This window comes from Dunckerocampus dactyliophorus, chromosome 21 (assembly GCF_027744805.1).
Source record: "Dunckerocampus dactyliophorus isolate RoL2022-P2 chromosome 21, RoL_Ddac_1.1, whole genome shotgun sequence".
Taxonomy (NCBI): domain Eukaryota; kingdom Metazoa; phylum Chordata; class Actinopteri; order Syngnathiformes; family Syngnathidae; genus Dunckerocampus; species Dunckerocampus dactyliophorus.
Genome location: NC_072839.1, coordinates 9,568,035 through 9,590,397, shown reverse-complemented (window position 1 = coordinate 9,590,397; position 22,363 = coordinate 9,568,035). Strand labels below are relative to the sequence as shown.

At 39.9% G+C, this 22,363-nt stretch overlaps 1 protein-coding gene across 1 annotated transcript; it reads left to right on the top strand.

Moving 5' to 3' along the window:
* The first annotated feature begins 14,043 nt into the window (after nt 1–14,043).
* LOC129173942 (agouti-related protein-like) lies at nt 14,044–22,063 on the top strand. The gene is made up of 3 exons (XM_054765348.1): nt 14,044–15,385; nt 19,079–19,155; nt 21,251–22,063. The coding sequence occupies exons 1-3, from the start codon at nt 15,271–15,273 to the stop codon at nt 21,455–21,457; spliced, it is 399 nt and encodes a 132-aa protein (XP_054621323.1). The 5' UTR covers nt 14,044–15,270; the 3' UTR covers nt 21,458–22,063.
* Nucleotides 22,064–22,363: the final 300 nt, after the last annotated feature.

The window sequence follows — 22,363 nt, the reverse complement described above, 5'->3', positions numbered from 1 at the left end:
TTGAATTAATGCTTTATTTTTTTTTATTATATGAGAAACAAATAAAAGTACAAATAAACTTGTAATTTTTGGAAAATTTGGTTGCGGAAAAAGTTATAATGTTACATGAATAAAAGGTAAAATGTTATGGGGGGAAAAAAGTCATCATTACGAGAAGAAAGAAGAAAAAAGTTGAAATACTTGGAAAATAAAAAAAAAATAAACAACAGGAGAAATCAAGAATACAGCTGTAATTTTACTAGAATAAAGTCAAAATATTAAGAGAAAACGGTTGTATTCTAACAAGAATTAAAGTCGCATTATTTTAGTGGCATTGAGCTGAAATAGTAGAAAATAATATGTCTGTCTTCTTTTCTCTTCTTCTCTGTCCCCTCCTGCTCCGGTCCGGCCGCTCCAAATTTGCATCATAACAAAGCATCCAAATCAAATAAATGCTGTATAACAGGGGAAGTGTATCTCACACTTTTCCCTGGCAGAGTAAATCTGTTGAGCGCGTGAGGGCATTTAGATCTGCCTTCAAGGGTGGACAGGACGGGGAAAAAAATAACAAATAAATAAATAAATAATATAATATGTCACGATCCATAAGCTTGCTTGCATGACTGTTTAGTTTGTTTCCACTTTTATGCTTTAGTTACCGTTTTATGCTCTTATTTTGGTAGCTCTTCCTGTTGTGCTTTGCTTTTTCCTTTATCACTTGCACCTGTTGCTTATTGGAGTTTTCCTTCTATTTAGCTCAAGTGTGTGCATCTTAGTTTGTTGTTGGATTGTTTGTTGTAGCTTGCCATGCTACTGCAACTCGGTCGTTGCTGGTATCCTGGTATCGGGTATGCTGACTATCCCTGGACACCCTGGACTGGTCGCCAGCCAATGGTAGGACACATGGTTGTTTAACCATTCACACTCACGCCTATGGACAATTTAGAGTCGCCAATTAACCTAACATGCATGTTTTTTGGAAAGTGTGAGGAAACCGGAGTACCCGGAGAAAACCCACGCACAAGAACATGCAAACTCCACACAGAGATGCGCAACGGAGATTCCAACCCAGACCTTCCTGATCTCCTGACTGGGTGGCCAACATGCTAACCAATTAGGCTGGGGGGAAAGTCAAAATGTTATGAGAAGAAAATTGACTGCAAGAAAGTTGAAATATTAAGAAATTGCAAAAAAAAAAAAAAAATAGCAAAGACCAAAGTTCATACTAATAATATGCTTTTTCACCAATGTCAAAAAGCTGAGATGCAATTTTTTCAGAAATCTCTATAGCTTCTTATCACTTGCTTTACAAAATATCAAAGTAGCCTTTGCATTTTTTTCATTTTTCAGTATATGGTGCTCGGTGGAAAAAATTTGGACACCCCTGAAGTAAAATTCCACAGAGATGCGCAGATGTCAGAGTCTTAGGTTTAGAACCAGATATCTTCCAAAAAAAAAAAAAGCTGAATGTCATGAGTGGATGCATACACTCAGAAGAAGAAAGACTTTTATAAGACTCCACCTCATCACCGAATTCGACAGTTCTGGGGGCCCCCCATCTCCTTCTACACTCTTAAGGAATTAATTAGAAAAGTATGGAGGCACAAACCTTCTTTACATCTGGTTGGGTCCACAAATCAGGCGTTACAGTGTTGGACTTGCTGTGTATGGTTCATGTTTAAGTACTGTATTGATGGATGTTGATGCATGCTGTGAGATTTTTGGGATGCATGCTGATTCATTTTTAAGATGCATCCTGTGAGATTTTTGTTTATCGTTGTGTTGTCACGCAATTTGCTTGTTACGTTTTCCATATTCTGTAATTCTTCTTATGCAGTTGCTTTCATGGTATTGAAGTTAAAGTTGAGATGAAGTTGTGTGACGTCCCTATCAACAGTGACTTTTCCCCCCACTTCATCCACAGGTAGAGTGCTGGTCAGTTTTTGGTGTTGAAGAAAGTAGTTCCGGCTAGTTCGCTGGGGGTCACAAAAGTAAAGCGCTTTGCTTCTCAAAATAATATGCATTCAAAACAGTAACACGCACTCCTGGTCAAAACTTTAAGACCAATTGACAAATGTCAAGAATTTTGCAACATTTTACACTGTTGAATCTTAAAGGAGGTTTTAAGTAGAACGTTAAAATGCAAAAGAAGAAATGGGAGTGAGACCAATATTTTTTTCGGCAAGGGTTTTGAGTTTTTTTGAGCTATGGTCTTACATTTTTTTTATTCAGGTGATGATAACTTTAACACTTGCTTCCAATAAATTGTTTTTTGTCTCACTCTGATGCGCTACTTAGGACCTCCTTAAGATCCAACAGTGCAAAATGTAAATTCTTGTAATTTTTCCAACTGGTCTTAAAATTTTGATCAGGAGTGTACGTTTGCATCACAAAACTGTGTTCCAAGAAAAAGTCAGACCTCACAATCGCCCTGCTGCCTGTCAACTGTTGTGCACCTTTCCATTGCTTGTTACACAGCGTTTACTGATTACTGGGGCTGTCTTCGACTAAGGATTTTCATTGTCAAATCTGATTGATTGGATCAGGGGTATCAAACTCGTGCCATGGAGGGCCGAGACACCTGCCGGTCACTAAAGCAGGTGATCGTCGGAGGTGGAGGAAACCGGGTTTGCCGACGGCCCGGGGTCCTGCTGGATGCTCTTGCATCCAAAGTCTCCTTAAAGAAGGCGTCCGATCCTCTGAGTTTCACCGGTGATTTTGAAAAAGTAAGTCAAATATGTTTTTGTGTAAATGTTATGGTTCTCCTTTCATATCATATAGCCCAGCGGTCACCAACGTGGTGCCCGCGGGCCATGACCACGAGGCGCCTGCAAGCCTGCTTTTCGTTCAGGTTTGCACTTAATAATGTGTGAACACTCGAAAGAAATGCATTCTGAAATCCAAAATGTGAGTTGTGGATACCAACATTTTGTTAATGTTCCAGTAAAACAAGCATATTCACTTTATTTGGGTTGAAATAAGCTATAAAAAGAAACACAAAAGACACAAAACGCAATTTTTACATGAAACTTTTTATTATTAAGGGAGGAAACCAAACCTACATGGCGAGAGCATGGAACAGTGATGAACCTTCCCAGGAGTGGCTGGCCAACCAAAATAACTCCAAGAGCGCAGCGACGACTCATCCAAAAGGTCACAAAAGACCCCACAACAACACTTGCATCAGTTAAGGTCAGTGTTCATGACTCCACCATAAGACAGACACTGGGCAAAAACAGCCTGCATGGTAGAGTTCCAAGATGAAATCCACTGCTGCACAAAAAGAACATTAAGGCTTGATTCAATTTTGCCAGAACACATCCTGATGATCCCCAAGACCTTTAGGAAAATACTCTGTGGACTGACGAGACAAAAGTTGAACTTTTTGCAAGGTGTGTGTGTCCCATTACATCTGGCATAAAAGTAACGCCGCATTTCAGAAAAAGAACATCATACCAACAGTAAGATATGGTGGTGGTAGTGTGATGGTCTGGGGCTGTTTTGCTGCTTCAGGACCTGGAAGACTTGCTGTGATAAATGGAACCATGAATTCTGCTGTCTACCAAAAAATCCTGAAGGAGAATGTCCGGCCATCTGTTGGTGACCTCAAGCTGAAACCAACTTGGGTTCTGCAGCAGGACAATGATCCAAAACACACCAGCAAGTCCACCTCTGAATGGCTGAAGAAAATCACTTTTTCTACACACACAAAGTGGTTTCATCTTTGCCACTTTGGTTCCCACTTTGTAGCCAAAGGCAAGAAGCGAAGTTACCTAACAGCAATGTCCGTGACAGGAAAGGGGTGGAATATATACTGTATGGGGCGTTTCGACGCATTCTTGTTGTTACAGCCTGGATAATTACAAGTCCGCACCATTTTTTAGATATTTTCCTTTTACGGCAATGTATTTACCACTTCAGCTCTCTCGTGTCGCAGCGGTCATCATCCGCGCATGTAAACACCGAAACAGGTGGGGTGACCAGAACTCACATGATGAAGTGGGGGGGAAAGTCACCGTTGATGCACTACACTACTGCTGGGGATGTCATAAAAGTTCATGTTAAAAAAAGTCTGAGCTATCCCTTCAATGTTTTGCCTCAGTGTTTTGTTCGATTTTTTGGGTGCTTTCCTGTTGTCCAGCAATGTTTGGCGTAAGTTTCGATTTTTTTGGATGCCAAGCAAATGTTTTGCCTCCATTTCTCGTCTAAGATTAGTTGATTATAAGTGTTTGCAGAAATTTTAAAGCCTTCATTTGCTTTATTGCTGACAAGCATTTTCTGTTATGTTTATTTTTTTCTTGTGAGGCAGTTCTTTCTGCATTTCCCATTTTAATAATTTTAACTTCGGTTTTCGTATAAATGTTGCTTGTTGGTCACCGCGAATTGGCGAATGTTTGAGCTCTACTTGGTGAGAGAGAACTTTTTCTGCACTTTGCACTTTCTTGAATGTTTTTCCATTTATGATGGACTATCTTAGGAACTGTGTCATAATAACTTTTCCCGATATGAAGAAGTTTGACATGCAAGAACAGCACTTGACTTCTCGGTATGATGAAGCTTCTTTGTCCCCCCCCATCTGCTTGTGCCCGTATGACTGCAACTGGACATGACGTCATGTGCAACCCAGCATTAGACTCCAGCTCCCTGTGCCCCCCGAACAGGATAAGCCATAGCAAATGGATGCATGAACGTAATGATTTAACTAACATATACAGTGATCCATCGTTTATCGCAGTTAATTGGTTCCAGCCCCAACCGTGATAGGTGAATTTTCGGGAAGTAGGATTCCTTATTTATAAATCAAATATTTTAGTAGTTAGAGCACAGAAAACCTGTTTTCAACCTTCTAAATACGTTTTTTAACATTATTACAGCCCTCTAGACATGAACTAAGACCTATAATCACCTTTACACACGTATTACCCAAATATAGTAGACATAGTAAGAGTAAATAAGCCGTTTAAGACGTTAGGGGTTCGGAGTTTGTGTAGCTTTGTGTAGGTTACGGGCGCAACAGTAGCTCTTGTTTTTATTAGGGATTTTTATTCGGGATTAATGTGCCTGTTGTGAGATCTTTCAAACCTACAATAAAAGCCTTTTGTTACGGCTTGTGTGTCCCACCAAATACTACAGTAACATTACTGACACCTAGTGACGAGTGTAGAATACTACATATTCACAGTGTCTTTGAATGCCTTATTTGCTCAATATGCACACTTTGTGACTAGTAATAGGGCGTATTTGGCCACGAAACAGCATAGTTCATTGATACATTTCTGAAAAACGGAACAGAGCTGCAAAATTTGAACCGCAAAGAGTCAAGGGACAGCTGTATACAGTATTGTTTGTTTTTAAAAGAGCGTCAGTACATATTAATGAACATATAAATTAGTAAATATGTCATATTCTAGCTGAAGGCTAATTTCCATCTGTTTTCCCTGGGCAGGTTGATGTTTAAACACTGTAAGACACATTTTAAATGCAATAAAACACTTTTAGGCACAGAAAAACATAAGTGTTGGATTGCATTGCACACATGCAACACAATTGACTTGACACGCTCACAAAACACTCAAGCTAATTGAAACGACTGAGGAAAAGTGCTAAAACGCACAGTCCAGTGTCAGGTAGATTGGCTCTTATCCTCGGGCAGGGGTCACCAACCCATCAATTGCAATCAACCAGTCGATATTTTGGGACTTACTCGGGCGATCGCTGTTGTAAATTCCCTAATTCTACGTTTATATTTATGCAGGCACTGTTCAGGGCGGACTTCATGTTTTTTATGCCAAGCACCTTGCAGGGCAGCTAAGGGTCCTTCTTAGGACCAATGGCACATTCGAGGAAACGTACTGTATGTTTATGTCTGTCTGTGTTGGTGATAAAAGGTACCTCAGACATTATAACAATGCCAAATCAGCCAGATGGATGAAAATCTGAACTGTGTATTATTAATAAAACTCGTCAAACGTTCCATCGCAAATGGCTTGTCCTAGGCGGCGCTGTACATCTGGCTATGATCACATAATCACACACCTGGTTGGACACTCCTTCAGGTAACATTTGAAAGTAGTAAAGCAGGGAGAGTGTCCGATGGTAGCTGGCAGTGTTCCAGATGTTACTGCCTTTCAAGGAGAGAACATTGCGTCCAAAAGACCTTTTCCTCAGTGGTTGTGGCACAGTCACCTCCGGATATGATCCTCGTGGGCCGGGATAGTAGAAACCTCTATTTGACGTACTCGCTGAGTGCAGGAAGACATTTGTATAGCAAACAACTGTTTTTAAATTTCACAAGATTGTTTGTATTTTGAAAAGGTTTTAAAATAGAGCAAAAATGGAAAAATCTGCACTAAAGTAAATATATTAAGAGAAAAAAGTTGTAATCTAACAAGGAAAATAAATGTAATTTTAGTAGCATAAAGTTGAATTATTAAAGAAAAAAAAGACGTTCATTTTTATAAGTTGTAATATCATGAGAAACAAACAAAACAACAAATACAGCTGTAATATTTGCAGAAAAGGTTATAATGTTATGAAAATAAAGTCATTTTTACGAGAAGTCAGTTTGCAGTCATGGAAAAAATGACTAGACCACCCTTGTTTCTTCAGTTTATTGATCCATTTTAATGCCTGGTACAACTAAAGGTACATTTGTTTGGATAAATATACTGATGATACCAAATATAGCTCATAAGAGTGGAATTTAAGAGCTGATATCGAGCAGCTTCCATGGTTTTCTTGATAATAACCAAAATCACTTAAGTTCTTACAAGAATAGCTATAGCATTGTACTGCCAAAAGACTCTGATGAGCTATTTTTGTTGTCATTGTTATATTTGTCCAAACAAACGGTACCTTTAGTTGTATCATGCATTAAAATGAACAAGAAACAAGTGTGATCTAATCATTTTTTCCTTGACTTTACAAGAAGAAGGCAGAAATGGGAAAAGAGCTTTAATTTATTTTAGTTTATTGATCCACAAAAGGAAATTGTTTAGTTGCAGTAGCTCAATTGCAGAAGAAACACTCTTTCATAAAATGATGTGCAATATGAATAAAATAAATAATGTGTAAAATATGAGAAAATTTACACTTTATACAAGGGAGGGAAGACAGTACAGGACAATTATGTTGTGAATTATCTTTTACAGCCAGGTGAGGTATTGTAGAGCTGGATGGCGTGTGGAATGAATGAAGTCCTGTAGTGTTCACTGTGGGAACGAAGCTGGAGGAGTCTGTTGGAGAATGAGCTCCGCTGGCCCTCCATTGTCCGATGGAGGGGGTGGGTGGGGTTGTCCATGATGGAGAGCAAGTTCTCCACTGTCCTCCTGTCTCTCACTGTTAGAAACGCCTCCAACTGAGTGCTGATAACTTGTTCGCCTTTCCGGATCAGTTTGTCTATCCGGTATATGTCCTTTTTGCTGGTGCTGTTCCCCCAACAAACTACAGCAAAGTACAGGGCACTGGCAGCCACACACTGGTAGAAGATCTCCAGCAGCTTGCTGCACACATTGAAGGACCTTAGCTTCCTCAGGAAGTAGGGTCTGCTCATGCCCTACTTGTAGACAGCATTGCTGGTGTCCTTCCAGTCCAGTCTGCAGTTATTCATTATAATTACCTCCGCCAAGCACAAGTGCGGAGGTTATGTTTTGGCTGGCGTTTATCTGTTTGTTTGTGTTCAAAATAACTTGAAAAGTTCTGAATGGATTTGGATGATATTTTCAGGAATTGTCAGAAATGGGGTATGGAAGAACTGGTTAAATTTTGGGGGTGATCCGGATCACAAAAATGTTTACTAACACTGATAACATACAAACAGCCTGCTAAAAACACATCCAAAAGTTAGCTTACCCATTAGTTGTGTTGTCGCTCTGGAAGCTGCAGTATTATAATCATTATTATACTCCACAATCTCCATTTTGCTGCAGCCGCCCTCAATCTCAAACCTTTACTGTGGCAAACAGCCACGTGCCAGGAAATAAACACTCCGATTTGTTGTTTTTTTTCAGCGTACCTCCTTCTGGCTGATGCGGCGTGCGGCCCGCAAAAGCCAAAGAAAAAGCAAAACGCATGACAAGAATTCATCTTGACTCGTGTGCGCACAACAGCAATGATGACGACCGAGGATGTTGCATGTGAAAGTCTGAGAGCGACAGTATATGCAACTACAAAACAAAGACCAAGAAAGACCCCAAATTCCAGACATGACGTACAGATGAGAGCAGACGCTAACTAACAATACCATCAATCAAACTTTTGTAAAACAGCACATGTGCCCAAAATGTGAGGAATGTGACATCTTTATGAAATCAAACCTCAAATTGTAGCTATGACTAGTCTGAGGCTTACTAACTACAGAGTCCATGAATACATCAATCTCATACATGACTACTCCTTTGATTCTAAGTCTGAAAAGCGTGCTTTTCGTCATCAAAAGGGGAATAGCATGTCTGCAGGCACATCAGGACATGTTTGAAAGAACTGTCCCTCTGACCACGAGTGGAATGCGAAGCTTAAATGTAGGAAGGCCGTGTGTTTTAACCAGGCACAACAGGTTATGAGTGACACTGCAGGGTAATTACCATTACAGTAATTACCTCTTTGTGAGGAGCAAAAGCAGGACTGTTTTTGTCACTTTCTCTTCATCAGGGGTGTCAAAAGTGCAGTCGGGGGCCATGTTCCACCCGTTGGCCCTCGGGATATTCTTGAAATAAAGTTAATTCTTTATAATGGCATACATTATTAGATACTTGTCACCTGTAACACAAAGCTAAGATGGTGATGTTTTGTTCAAATACACAACTCGAGTGTCGGCCAATTCATTAAACCCTGTTCCACCGTGTTCTTTTTATTGCAAAAAAAGTGCCCCGACATCCAGTTTCTTATTTTTTTGCATGTTTGTCACACTTAAAGGTTTCAGATCATCCAACAAAATTAAACATTAGTCAGTGACAACACAACTGAACAGAAAATGCAGTTTTGAAATGAAACTTTTTATTATAAAGGGAGAAACCTACATGGCCCTGTGTGAAAAAGTGATTGTCCTCCCTGTTAAAACATAACTTAACTGAGATTAATTGAGCTCTATCAATGTGGAAAAGGTTATAAAGCCATTTCTAAAGCTTCCGGGCTTCCAGCAAACCACAGTGAGAGCCATTATGAACATGGAACAGTGATGAACCTTCCCAGGAGTGGCCAGCCGGCGAGGACTCATCCAAGAGGTCACAAAAGACCCCACAACAACATTAAAAAAAACTGCAGGCCTCACTTGCCTCAGTTAAGGTCAGTGTTCATGACTCCACCGTAAGAAAGACACTGGCCAAAAACAGCCTGCATGGCAGAGTTCCAAGACCAAAACTACTGCTGAACAAAAAGGACATTCAGGCTCATCTCAATTTTGCCAGAAAACATCTTGATGATCCCCAAGACCTTTGGGAAAATACTCTGTGGTCTCACAAGGCAAAAGTTGAACTTTTTAGAAGGTGTGTGTCCCATTACATCTGCCATAAAAGTAATGCTGCATTTAAGAAAAGGAACATCATACCAACAGTAAGATATGGTGGTGGTAGTGTGATGGTCTGGGGTTGTTTCTCTGCTTCAGGACCTGGAAGACTTGCTGTGATAAATGGAACCATGAATTCTGCTGTCTACCAAAAAATCCTGAAGGAGAATGTCCGGCCATCTGTTGGTGACCTCAAGCTGAAACCAACTTGGGTTCTGCAGCGAGACAATGATCCAAAACACACCAGCAAGTCCACCTCTGAATGACTGAAGAAAAACAAAATGAAGACTTTGGAGTGGCCTAGTCAAAGTCAAAGCTGAATCCTCAAGTTATCACAAACGCTTGATTTGTTGCTGCTAAGGGTGGCCCAACCACTTATTAGGTTTGGGGGCAATCACTTTTTCACACAGGGCCATGTAGGTTTGAAATTTTTTTCTACCTTAATAATAAAAAGTTTCATTTAAAAACTGCATTTAGTCTTCAGTTGTGTTGTCATTGACTAATATTGAATTGTGTTTGATCTGAAACATTTAAGTGTGACAGTGTGAAGGGGGCAAACACTTTTTCACACCCCTGTACATGGTCGACCGCTTTTGCTGACATAACATTTTTGAGACCACAGGTGGAAATTTCTAGGAAAAGTTTACAGCCATGTGTTGTTTTATTGTTAAAGGAAAACTGCACTTTTTGGAATTTTTCCCATCATCCACAATCCTTACGTAAAACATGACCACACGTCTTTCTCTTTTCTGCACGTACTAAAGAGAGAAAAACAGTAAAAAAAAACCCACCTCGTATGTGAGACCTAAAAACCCCACCTTGTATGTGGGACCTAACAATGCACGAAACGGGACACACCTATTTCGTCTATAAGTCCTAAAAGAACACCTCCAAAAAACACCAACAATGTTCTATTTACATAACTGACCTGTGTATAAACCAAGCTACAGCGAAATTGTTATTGTAGCAGCTAACACAGAATTATTTTTCGCCACTACCGAGCGCTGTTCAAAACAACGTGATCGGAAACCAGTCTGTACAAGCATATGAACAACTACGTATATACGACCAAATTATCTGTAAAGTATTATCCCATATTCCATGTTTTGTTTATACACGGCTAGATGGACTGTGTTGTGATATTGTGCTATGTGCTCCATGTATCACAATCAATATCACGGTGACTTACTCGATGGACAGTTGTTAGCCCGGTCCAGCTGGCCTGGGGCGTCTTTTCCAGTTTATTTTGGGTCCTTCTACCTTCTAAAACCTGTAGAACATCCTCCGTTAAAAAAAGATAAGGTTCTGGATCCTCATTTGTCAAAAAGTTGGCGGTGGCGGCGGCTCTCACAAAGTCTGCCATGATTAGTAGTAACAAACAACAGCAACAGCAACATAACTACTGTCTAGCCACACAGCATTAAAACACGTACAGTGACTTCCTATTCAGTCCTGCAAGGTAACCTGGATTCTACCACAGCAACTCACCAAATGCACTTATTTATTTTTTTAGGCCTCTATGAAATCCATTTTATTTTTTCCCAAATTCCGTTTTTTTCATTTCAGTTTTTTTATAGCATAGAGTGTGTGCTTTTTGGGTTAATGAATAAAATGTCCATTCATTAAATGCAAAAAACCCTTACATTTATTTATCCAATACATCATTGGACAATTTTGCCCAGTATTTCAGAAATGGATGCAGCCTGGCTAACTTTTCGGTCAATACTTTACAATAAGGTACACAAAATTACAGTAGTTACTGAGGAACTAATGAAGAACTAATGATTAGTGGTTAGGGTTGGGTTTGGTAGGTTCGTTCCATGTTAACTACTGTTAATGTAAAATATTTTTTATGACACCTTTATTTTGTTTATACAATTAGACAAGATGTGGCAAACAGCGCTCGTATTTTGAAAGCCGGAAGTGTGTTCTGTGTGTTGAGAATGTGTGTTTACGGTTAAGACGGAAGTCAGTTCAGTCACCAGTCTATGATGTCATCAGCGGTTGATGCTGTAGTTCTAACACAGTTACACTACAAGTCTCAAAAAACGTGAACAAAATTATAGTTTTACATGAACAAACCAATTCTAAATGCGCATAAATGATGTATGAAAGAGATCATTGAACATTTAAGGTTACTTTTACCTTCATTGAAGACGTTATGTGTAGATTCTCCGTCATCCGGGTCATGGTTGAATCCGCAGAAGGTTGAATCGAGGCAACGGAAGGATTTTTTTCCAATCACAACATACGTATGCATTTCAAACCCGCCAACATCCTCAGACAAAAGCTGGTTCGCCCAAAGGACAAAATTGCAAAAAGCCAACTGTTGCCAAATGTTGTTTATGCAGTGCAATGTCGTGAGGAGTGCAACGGCGTCCATTAGTGAAACCAAACAACCTCTACACAGGCAACCTCTGGCACAACATAGGAAGGCGGTTTCTTCGGGCCCAGAGTCAGCCGTTCATTTGCATATATTTGCAAAGGAGACACATTCCTTTTGAGGACAACAATTCTGGATAGAGAGGGCCTCTGGTTTGAAAGAGGTGCGAAAGAAACCATCTACATCAAACCTGAAAGGCTCTCTCTGAACAGAGGAGGAGGTTTGCGCCATCACCTGTTGTCTTCTTACAATCATGTCCTGACATCTCTTCCCCGATGATTGTCACGTTCTACGGGAACAATGGCCACTAACGAGTTGTTTTGCCACCAGCCAAGTGAACGACCTATCGCTATGCAGGAGGGTCGTTCACGGCACACACAGACCACCCCCAGGGGACACACCCACCAGGACTATATAAAGACGGGAAGTCCGCACCTGAAATTTAGAACCGAAGAAACCTTTTGGATTAAAGGTGAAACGTCTTCAACCAACAAGAAGTTGCCTCGATCCAGCCTTTTGCCGACTTCGTTGAAGACGTGATTGTTGAAAAGACACAATGTGGCAACGAGATCAACACGGACACCATCTTTTGAGTTATTTCTTGAATTCGAGTCGTGTTTCTCACCTTCTTTATCAAAATACTAGCACTTGCAACTGTGCGACTCAAGAAATAACTCGGAAGAACGTCCGTGTTGATCTCGCTGTCACGTTGTGAAGGTAATGAAATGTTCATTAATCCCTTTCATTCATCATTTATGTGTATCCATATGTAAAACTATCATTGGAAAACTATAAAAACATTTTGTGTTCACAGTTTTGGCTTTCTGGAACAGAGTTACAGTATTTCTTCTGGGAACATTGATGAGAGTACGTTTCGGTTAGAGTGGATGGATTAATGATGCAAACCAAGGTTCCACTGTATAAAATCACATGTGAAAACATCCATCCATCCTCACTAGGGTTGCGGGGGGTATGACTTTGGGGGAGAGGCAGGGTACACAATGGGCTGGTCAGTCAGCCAATCTGATATGCGTCGACATAAACAGGTTCCATTGTACGGACTAACATTGGATCAGTTTTAGCGTCTTTAATGTGCAAAATGTGCCTTAAATTTTTCTGTATGCGTCCTTGGGTGTAAAAATGTACAACACCCCCGGTTTGCGTGCTTACAATCTCAGTTTGTACTTTAAGGGACGGCTTTAAATTGAACAAAACCGTGAACCAAAGCAAAAATATTAGATTTGGAACACATTTGTGTGTATCTGGGGTGAATAATGTAAATAATCACTACTTTATCATTATTATGGGCCTGCAATGCAACGCGCAGCAGCCCATTCTATTATTCCTCATACTTAATATTTTTATATCTTATTCTGCCGCAGAAACATACTTTTTCCACCAAGGGCCACTTTGGTATTTTGTAAAGCAACACACGTAGATGTGCTAAGTAATTATATATATTTCAAGACAAAACTGCATCTCACCTTTGTGGTATAGGTGAAAAACCGCATTATTACAGTATTATGAGCTTCACTCTTTGCTCCTTTGCCCATTTTTGCTCTACTTTAAAACCTCATTAAGATCCAAATGTGCAAAATGCAAATTCTTGCAATTTTTCAACTGGTCTTAAGATTTTGATCAGCAGTCACATAATATTTTGACTTTATTCGCACCGCATTGTGGCCTAATGGTTAGCATTCCAAAAACATGCACATTAGGTTAATTGGACACTGTCTATGTGTGACCTGCGATTGGCTGGCAACCTAGCCCCCTCTTCTTGCCCGAAGTCAGCTGGGATAGGCTCCAGCATACCCCATGACCCTAGTGAGGACAAGCGGCATAGAAGATGGATGGATCCCATAATATAACTTTTTCCTCCAACCAAATTTTCCAAGAAATACTTTATTTTGTTTTGTTTGTTTCTCATAATACAGTGACTTAAACAAAATACTTATATCATATTAATTAATTATTAATTATATATATATATTTTTAAAAATCTTTAATATTTCAACTATATGCTACTAAAATGACATTATTCTTCCCTACATTACGACTTTAAGTAAAAAGGAAAATTCGGACTTTTTGCATGTTAGAACCTGATTCTTAACATGTTGACTTTATTTTTGTAAAGTTGCAGCTATTTTTTTCTATTTCTGCTGCTGTTTATTTATTTGTTTGTTTTCTCCAGCAGTTTCAATGTTCGTCTTGTAAATGTATTTCTTGTAATATGACTTTATTCACATCATATTTTGACCGTTTTCCCCAACCTAATGATTACAACTTTTTTCTTTATCATCTCAACTCCATGCTACTAAAATTCTGTTATTTTTTCCTCATCATAGTCCGGTATTTCTTGTAAAAACACCACTTTTTCTTGATAGATTACAACTTTTTTCTCTTAATATTTGGAATTGAGTCTTGTCAAATTACTGCTTGTTTTTCCATCTTAGCTGTTGTTGTTTTTAGTTTTGTTCAATTGCCCCGCGGCCGTACTTTGGACACCCGTGCCCGAAGTGGAAAGATGTTGATCATAGATAGTGTGCTATTTATATTTAGTGTGAAAACTGGCCAGCTTAATTGGGAACTCCCCTTCAGCCCCGTGCAAAGAACCCCAACATATCACTAGATAGGTCTTGATGGGGGGGGAAGAGGCCTAATTATATTTAATAACATTCTGTGTGTAACCATAATTTCCGACCAAACTTGAAAACAGCCACTTTATTAGGAACCCACCCTTCAGGCCGTACCATGTATACTGTATAACATGCAAGCCACTCTTTTTCTAGCGTTACGTAACCGAAACGAGACATTGCTTGTACATTTACTTGAGACGTAAGAAGAATGTCTGATCATGAAGTATCAGTTTGTTGACATCGTTTTCTTCTATTTGTGCAAGCACTTGTGAAAAACGTTCGACTAAGACGTCTGCCACGAAGGACGGAAGGCTCGTTAGACCTGTGCAGACGTTTTGAAGGTGAGTGGCAGTTCCTCTCCGGGTTTCCACTTGTATTAAAAGAAAAATATGTTACGTGGGTCGGACAGCGCTGCATGGATTTTACAATACCGTGCGTTATATAGATGATACCTGCAATCTCCTAGCTTATGAAAGACAATTCAATATAGTTTTATGAGAGATGTTATTAACTGAGAGGTTTAGGGCTACACAAGTAAGTTCATAAAGGTCAGTGGTACTTACATGGCTGAGAGGCGTGAGGACAAAGAGGGGCGGGTACTGTGTGTGTGTGTGTGTGTGTAAGCCTGCTTCTCAGATAAGTTCAAGGAGCAGTGAGACACACACACAACAAGTTGGAACCTCCGCGAAGCAGGCCAGGAGACGCCTGTGTGTGCGTGTTTGGTGGTACCTTGTGACAACAGCGGAAAGAAGTAGCTGTTTGCAGCCAGGATGAAGCTGCCGGTGTTGTGCTTCTGTCTTCTGCATTTGGCCTTTGTCAGCGGAGGACTACTCACCCGGAACGATCTCCAAAGTGGCGGCAGCAATTTAATCTCCAGGAGAGCAGGTGAGAGACGACAGACGTGATACCCGGCCCCTCAACATGATGCAGTTGCATGAAAATATACAAGTAAAACAATACTGTGTATAGTTCTGTCATAATTATTATAATAATAATATATTAGTAGTAGCAGTAGTCGGGGTGTACGCCGCCTCTTGCCCGAAAACAGCTGGGATAAGTTCCAGCATACCCGCGACCCATTTGAGGACAAGCAGTACAGAAAATTGGATGGATGGATAGAAGTATTTATGGGTGTCAAAGTATTGCATTAATTGAGATGAATTAATTCCAGTCATATATTTAATTAATTGCATGAATCTAATTTTTAATCTCTAACTTCACCGTTTCTGTATGCCGTTGCCTTATTATGAAAATCTGTTTTTATGCATTCCGGGCGTTATGGGCTTCTTGTGTTTGGTTTGTTGGGGTGGAAAACAACGGTCAGTCCCACTGAAGTGGACATGGTTTGGCTGTCATTGTGTTTGGGCTAGCATAAGCTCCCATTGTAGTTGGGAGGGCAAGGTGAGGAGCAGTGAGTAGCGGAGCTGGGACGTGAAAATGGAGTGGCGTGTGAGAGTTGTCGCAGTTTGATTGATCAAAAGGGCTTCTTTGTAAGGAGTTTTCTTACCATCGAAGCGAGTCAAGTTTCGCCTACAACATCAACACAAAGCACCCAGTCATTAGTCCTGTTAGCAGCGAAGACGTTGAACTGCAGGCCGATAAAACATAGTGGAAAACGATGTGTTACAAACTGCGTCTCATGACCCATCATGCAAGCCACCGTGCAGCACTCCAGTGACGACCAGAATCGGCAAGATGTGTGATTGCGAAAAGGAAAAACAAACGTACGATTTTGGTGGAGGATTCGGCCAACTGTGTTGCTATACCCAGAGATTACATGGACCTCAGCTGGTTCAGTGTTCAATACTTTATTGCCCAGAAAATTGCTCTTTTCTAAATCTGTTAAAAACAAGAAATTATTTTATTCATTTTCTTGTGATATGTTAATATTTTAATCAGCAACAATAATGTAATGAATTGGAATGAGAATACGCCACATTAGCAATATAGAGCCATGTTAACCAATGAGGGTGGTCTAAGCCAGGGATATTCAATTACAAATTTAGTTGGGCCAGATTTTCAAAACAAGAACTCTGGCAGGGCCAGACATGTCAAAATTATATAATTTAATTGAAAAAAAAAAGCTTTCTTCATTGTTACATGTTTAAATCTGATTACATCTGACAAATGTTTTCAAATAAGCGCCAGTTGTTTTCTCGGTTTTCTCAGTTTCATGGCTCCCATAAATGAATTCAAAACTTAATTTTGGCCAATGAACTCGGGTCTGCTGCGACTGGCTGGAAGACCAGTCCAGGATGTACCCCGCCTCTTGCCCAAAGTCAGCGAGGGATAGGCTCCAGCATACCCTAATGAGGATAAGCGGCATAGAAAATGGATGGATAGAAACAAAAGTACTTAAAAAGTGATGACATCAATGAATACAGTACGTATGTGCTCAATATTGGCCGCACACTTGACCCTAGTGACCATCATTAAGGATAAAGATCGTATTGTGACGTCTACCCGGACGTTGAAAGGATGAGAGGGGGTGATCGATCTCTTTATTGCAAAAACAAAACAGGCTACTGTCGGCCGAACCACACCAAAACAACAGCAGGAAACTCAACTGTCCTCTCTGCACGTAGCCACACACACACACACACAATCTGGATTGAGCATGTCACGTTCACAGACAGTTGGAAATCACAAAAGTCTTTAACGCTACAGCACACGCATATCTGCTAGGAAAGTTTGGCCGGAAAGTTTCTCGAAGCACCGTGTCTGGACGTTGTGGTCTTTTACTGCTGCAATGCACATGCATGCAAATGGAACACATCAATTTGGCCTTTGGAGTTTGCAGTAAAATTAAAACACATTTGTTAGTCCCTGAAGCTGTCACAACAAAGTGATGCACTGTTGCTCTGCAAAGCCGAGTGTTGCATTCATGGGCTGTGCTACGGTAGGAATTTTCACAGAAATGTTCTGAGGGCTTGTGAAATGTATTTCTATCGGATGACCCACAGTCTGGCTCGCACGTGGCCGCTAACTGAATACGCCGGAGCGAGGCAGGATGAGGTGTTGGGGTTTCAGTATCAGAGTCTTCATGCATTGCCTGCATGCATGGTACTCCGGCGAGATGGCAGCAGTGCTCAAACGAATCAACAGGCTGCCTGTTCAACCCAGTACAAAAGGGGTGGCCAAAGTGTGGCCAGGGGTCCATTTGCAGCCCGCAGCTGTTTAATTATTGGCCTGCGGCACATTTTAAAAAATATTATGTAACAAGAAAACCAAAAATAACAACAGCAAAAATGGAAAAATCAGAAATTTTACAAGAATAAAGTCAAAGTATTGAGAGAGGAAAATGTCCAAGAAGAAAGGCAAACTAGTTGGAAAATATAAAAATAAATAAATAAATAAGAAAATAAAATTACAAAAAAAACCCAGCAGAAATGGAAAAAAAAACGGCTGTAATTAAAATAATTCATTAAATAATCAATGATTAAAGTCAAAATATAAAGAGAAAAAAACTTTTTTTTTATTTCTCAATTTTATGAGACTAAACTCATAATATGAGGAAAAATGATGTCATTATATTCAAGAAAAATGCGTGATTTTTAAAAGCAGTAATATTATATGAAACACATTTTTGGAAAATGAATTTGGGGAAAATATATGATAGTATATACAATTTCAACAAATATTACTATAAAAATTAATTTGAAATATTTGGAAAATTAAAAAAAATAATAATGTAAAAATGGTTAAGGTTAAAAAATAAAGTGTCAAAATAATAGGCTCACAAAGCTGAGATGCAAATATTTTTCAAATTTATATTAAAAAATATCAAAGTGGCCCTTGCATGTTCCAAATGTAAATGGTTTTAAGTTGTTGCAGATGTTATCTCAGCTCATTTCATTCACCTGTTTGGATAATCAGGTGATTGTATGCAGAATGCTGGTGCCAGCGACTCATACAGTGGTTTGTACAGATAGATAACGCAATAATATCCGGTTATCAGTAGTATTTTAATTCAGGGGGCGTGGAAAAATGGCATTTCCCTAGGGAAGCCATGACAGACAATAACTGAGAACCACTCCATAAACACCCTCATCCACTTTAAGAGGTGTGAGGGGTTGGCCGTGGAGATCCAGGAACTTATGCTAAAGAATGCAGGAGAACTTTATGGATTTTATCACCAGTGACAGGTTGCGGGTTCTTCCTTGGCCAGCGTCCAACCTCCACACAAAGTTTTATGGGAATTGGTTGTTTCTGCGTAATCCCACAAGTTTACACACACTTGTCCCGTTTGGAGGTCCGCCCTCTGAAAGCTGTGGTTTTGTGTTGTTCAAATGAACATTTCCTTATTGGTGGTGTTTTATGAGCAGAACACAGTGAAGGAATTGTGTGACATGACCGTGCTTATTACAGAGCTGGAAAACGCTTTGAAATTCCCACTGAGGCCCTCCAGCGAACATAAAAAGGAAGTGGCTGAACAGATGGTTTGAACTAGAAATGTGATGTGCATGAGCGAATCCGACCTTATGAATGTTTGTAAAGTGTAAAAGCGACGGTTTCATTGATAAAAATGAGTTCTTTTTTTCAAAACAACCTGTTTTACGTGTGCTGCTCTCTCAACAGGTCACCAGCATGGCAGCAGACACAGGACACTGTTTGCAAGAAGAGGACAATATGAACAGCAGAAACTTCAGATGATGGCAAGTTGTTATTTTCATGGAATTGTTCCATACGGCAGATACACACGTTCACATTGAATTACACTGTTTAACTCGATGATTGCAACATTGCGTGTGAAAAAAATTCCAAAAAAAGGAATAAAAGGAATACAAATAATGTGATATTCAAGACTATGACATCCTGAAAGACAAAATATGTTTCATGTATGTTCAAGCAAACGAGTGTCGAAGCAGAAGAGGCGAAAGCACGCTGAAACGGCGCCGAAACCGGCCAACGGACGTATGAATGATAGCATGATAGCACTAAGATCATTTTGGAAAAATGGAAATATCGGAAAAAATGTGCCGAATCAGTTCAATGGTTTGATGTCCTGAATGCCTTTGATCTAATCGGATCAAAAGCACTCGGCATTGTGGAAAAACGGGCATGTCGAGAAAAGTGGGATGTGGATGGTAGCACAAATGTCCTGAATTGTTGATTGAATGGTTTGATGTCAGAACGGTTGGAATCTGTTGAGAAATGTGGAAGTAGTTGCTGAATGGTCTAATTAGATCAAAGGCAGTCAGCATTTGGGAAAAACGGGCATGTCAAGATAAATAGATGGTAGCGCAAATGTCCTGAATTGTTGATTGAATGGTTTGATATTGGAACGGTTGGAATCTGTTAAGAAATGTGGAAGTAGTTGATGAATGGTCTAATTAGATCAAAGGCATTCAGCATTCGGGAAAAACGGGCATGTCGAGAAAAGCGGGAATTTTTTAGGACATTCACACAACTATATTCTTGTACATCTGTTTTCTATTGTCCTTTTTGGCATTGTTAGCTATTATTATTATTATTATTGCACCTTTAGATCCAGCCTCTTAGCTCAGTGCATTTTCAGTCTAACAGCTTCTCATAGAAGGCCTTCTTGACACACACACACTCTCACATAGCACAATCAGAGCTGTGCTTAGATATGACATAACAGGTGCATTGTTCTGTCTCTCACACACAAGCTTAACTTTCACTTTCTAGAGGGGCGCGGCAACTACTATACATGTACTCTTGAGTACTTTAAAATTGTGTGATCGTTGACTACTTCTCCGATAGCAACGCGGTCCCAAGAATTGGGAAGAAATGCTAAAAGGAAAGCATGTTGCATGACACATATAAATACTGTATTTGCTTACTGGTTATACCGTCAGGCCACATGATATCTTTTATTATTTGTTATAAGATGCCATTATTTTTACTATTCCTTGTCTTTTATACACTCAACTTATTCACTCAACTATACAAGACTACACTCGGCTATACAATTGCACAAAATTGTACCATTCTAGACTATACTACAGATACTACAGATAGTCTGAAGTGCATCGTCCTATACTATACTGAGCTACTGCTACAGCTACAGTATACTGGACTGTAACTACTCTACTATACTCCATGTATCCAATACTATATTGTACTACATTTACTATACCATACTCCATGTCTACTGGACTGGATACTGCATACTGTACTATAGAAAGGAGGAAAACAAGCATGCATGCACATGTCAATTTATCGAGGCCGGCAAAATGATCAAAGTCATTTTTATTTAACGTGTGATTAATTGATTTATTGATTATCGTGACAGGCCTACTGTATGCTGTACTATACTACAATAAAATATCATGGTTCAGTACCAAAGTACAGGTACTGTAGGCCAGACGTGTCTAAAGTGTGGCCCAGGAGTCATTTGCGACCCGCAGTATGTTTTTTGCTAGCCCCCGCCATATTGTCAAACTCAAATTAAACAAGAAAACACAAAAAAATAAAACTAAAGTAAGCAAAAAGACACATTGTAAAAAATAAAACAAAATGTCAACACTAATAACAGCAACAGGCTTCATCGCTGACATGCAGGCTATTTAAAAAATATATATTTATAACTTTTTTGCAAATCTATATCTGTTTCTTTAGCCTGTTTACAAAAGCAAAAATATCAAAATGGCCTCCGCTCCTTTGATTTTTTTAGTATGGGACCCTTTGCACAGCCCTGCTATTGAAGGAACTGGACTTTGACTTCTGTACAGCTGACGTTTGCTGCCTTCTTCACAACTTGTTTTTTTTCTTATCCCCCCCCAGAGGCCGAGAGGGATGCCAGCTGTACCAAAGGACAACACCCCTACCAAGGCACCACCAAAACCTGCCACCACCGCATGCTCTCAGCTGGGACAAAGCTGTATCCCCCACCAGGGATGCTGTGAGCCTTGCTCTGCCTGCCACTGCCATTTCTTCAAAGCCATTTGTTTCTGCAGGAGGATAAACATGCAGTGCCTCAAAAACACATAAAGAACCCCAAAAAACCCGGGACTGGACACATGCAAACACAGACATCACACAAAGTCACTATTAAAACAGTAAATGGCCATTTGAATGACTTCATGTAGCCTTTTGTGAAAGGCAACTTGCACAGTATGCTATGATGTCATGAATTAACGGAATATTCTACTAATACTGTATCACTATTTAGTGTGCCTTTGTTACATTTATAAGATGGTTATTATTGTAATTATATGTGATATTAATGTGTTACCAGTGGTCTACTATTGCATTCTGCAGGGACTCCAGCTCCCATGGGCGGGCAGGTGGTGCATTTGGTACCTGGGCCTTTAATCCACCTCCTAATACCACTACTATAATGTCGTGGTATACACATGCGTATACCAGGATGCAATATAACAAAGCGAGGGCTTACAGAGAGAGCAAACATATTGTGTGTAATAGACTCAGTAAAAGCACCAATTAAACCATATTAAGCATTTTTAGTCTAGCTAGAACATTTACTGCAGGTGAGCAGAGCTGCCGCTTGCTTATGTTTGATCGTCTAGTGTGCTGTCCACATATGGCCATGTTGTTTACATGTTCTATTTAGCTCATTGACGACTGATTGATACTGTATGCTGAATACAATAAAAAATATAATTGTTGGTGGACGAGGGTGGCTATACTTCACTGCAACGCACTACGTTACATGAGCGATTAGACAGCTAAGTTTCAAAGTTTACAGGTGATCAAAGTAGTTGATGTCGGGCGGCAGCGGCTCAGGAGGTAGAGCAGGTCGTCCAGACACAGGAAGGTCACTGTCGCTGTGCCACCTTCCCGCCGGTGCTGCTGACACTGGTGTAGGGACGAGAATGAACGTTGCAATGAATGAATGAATAACCGTAACACAAAACGGTTATCGTTTGATATTCA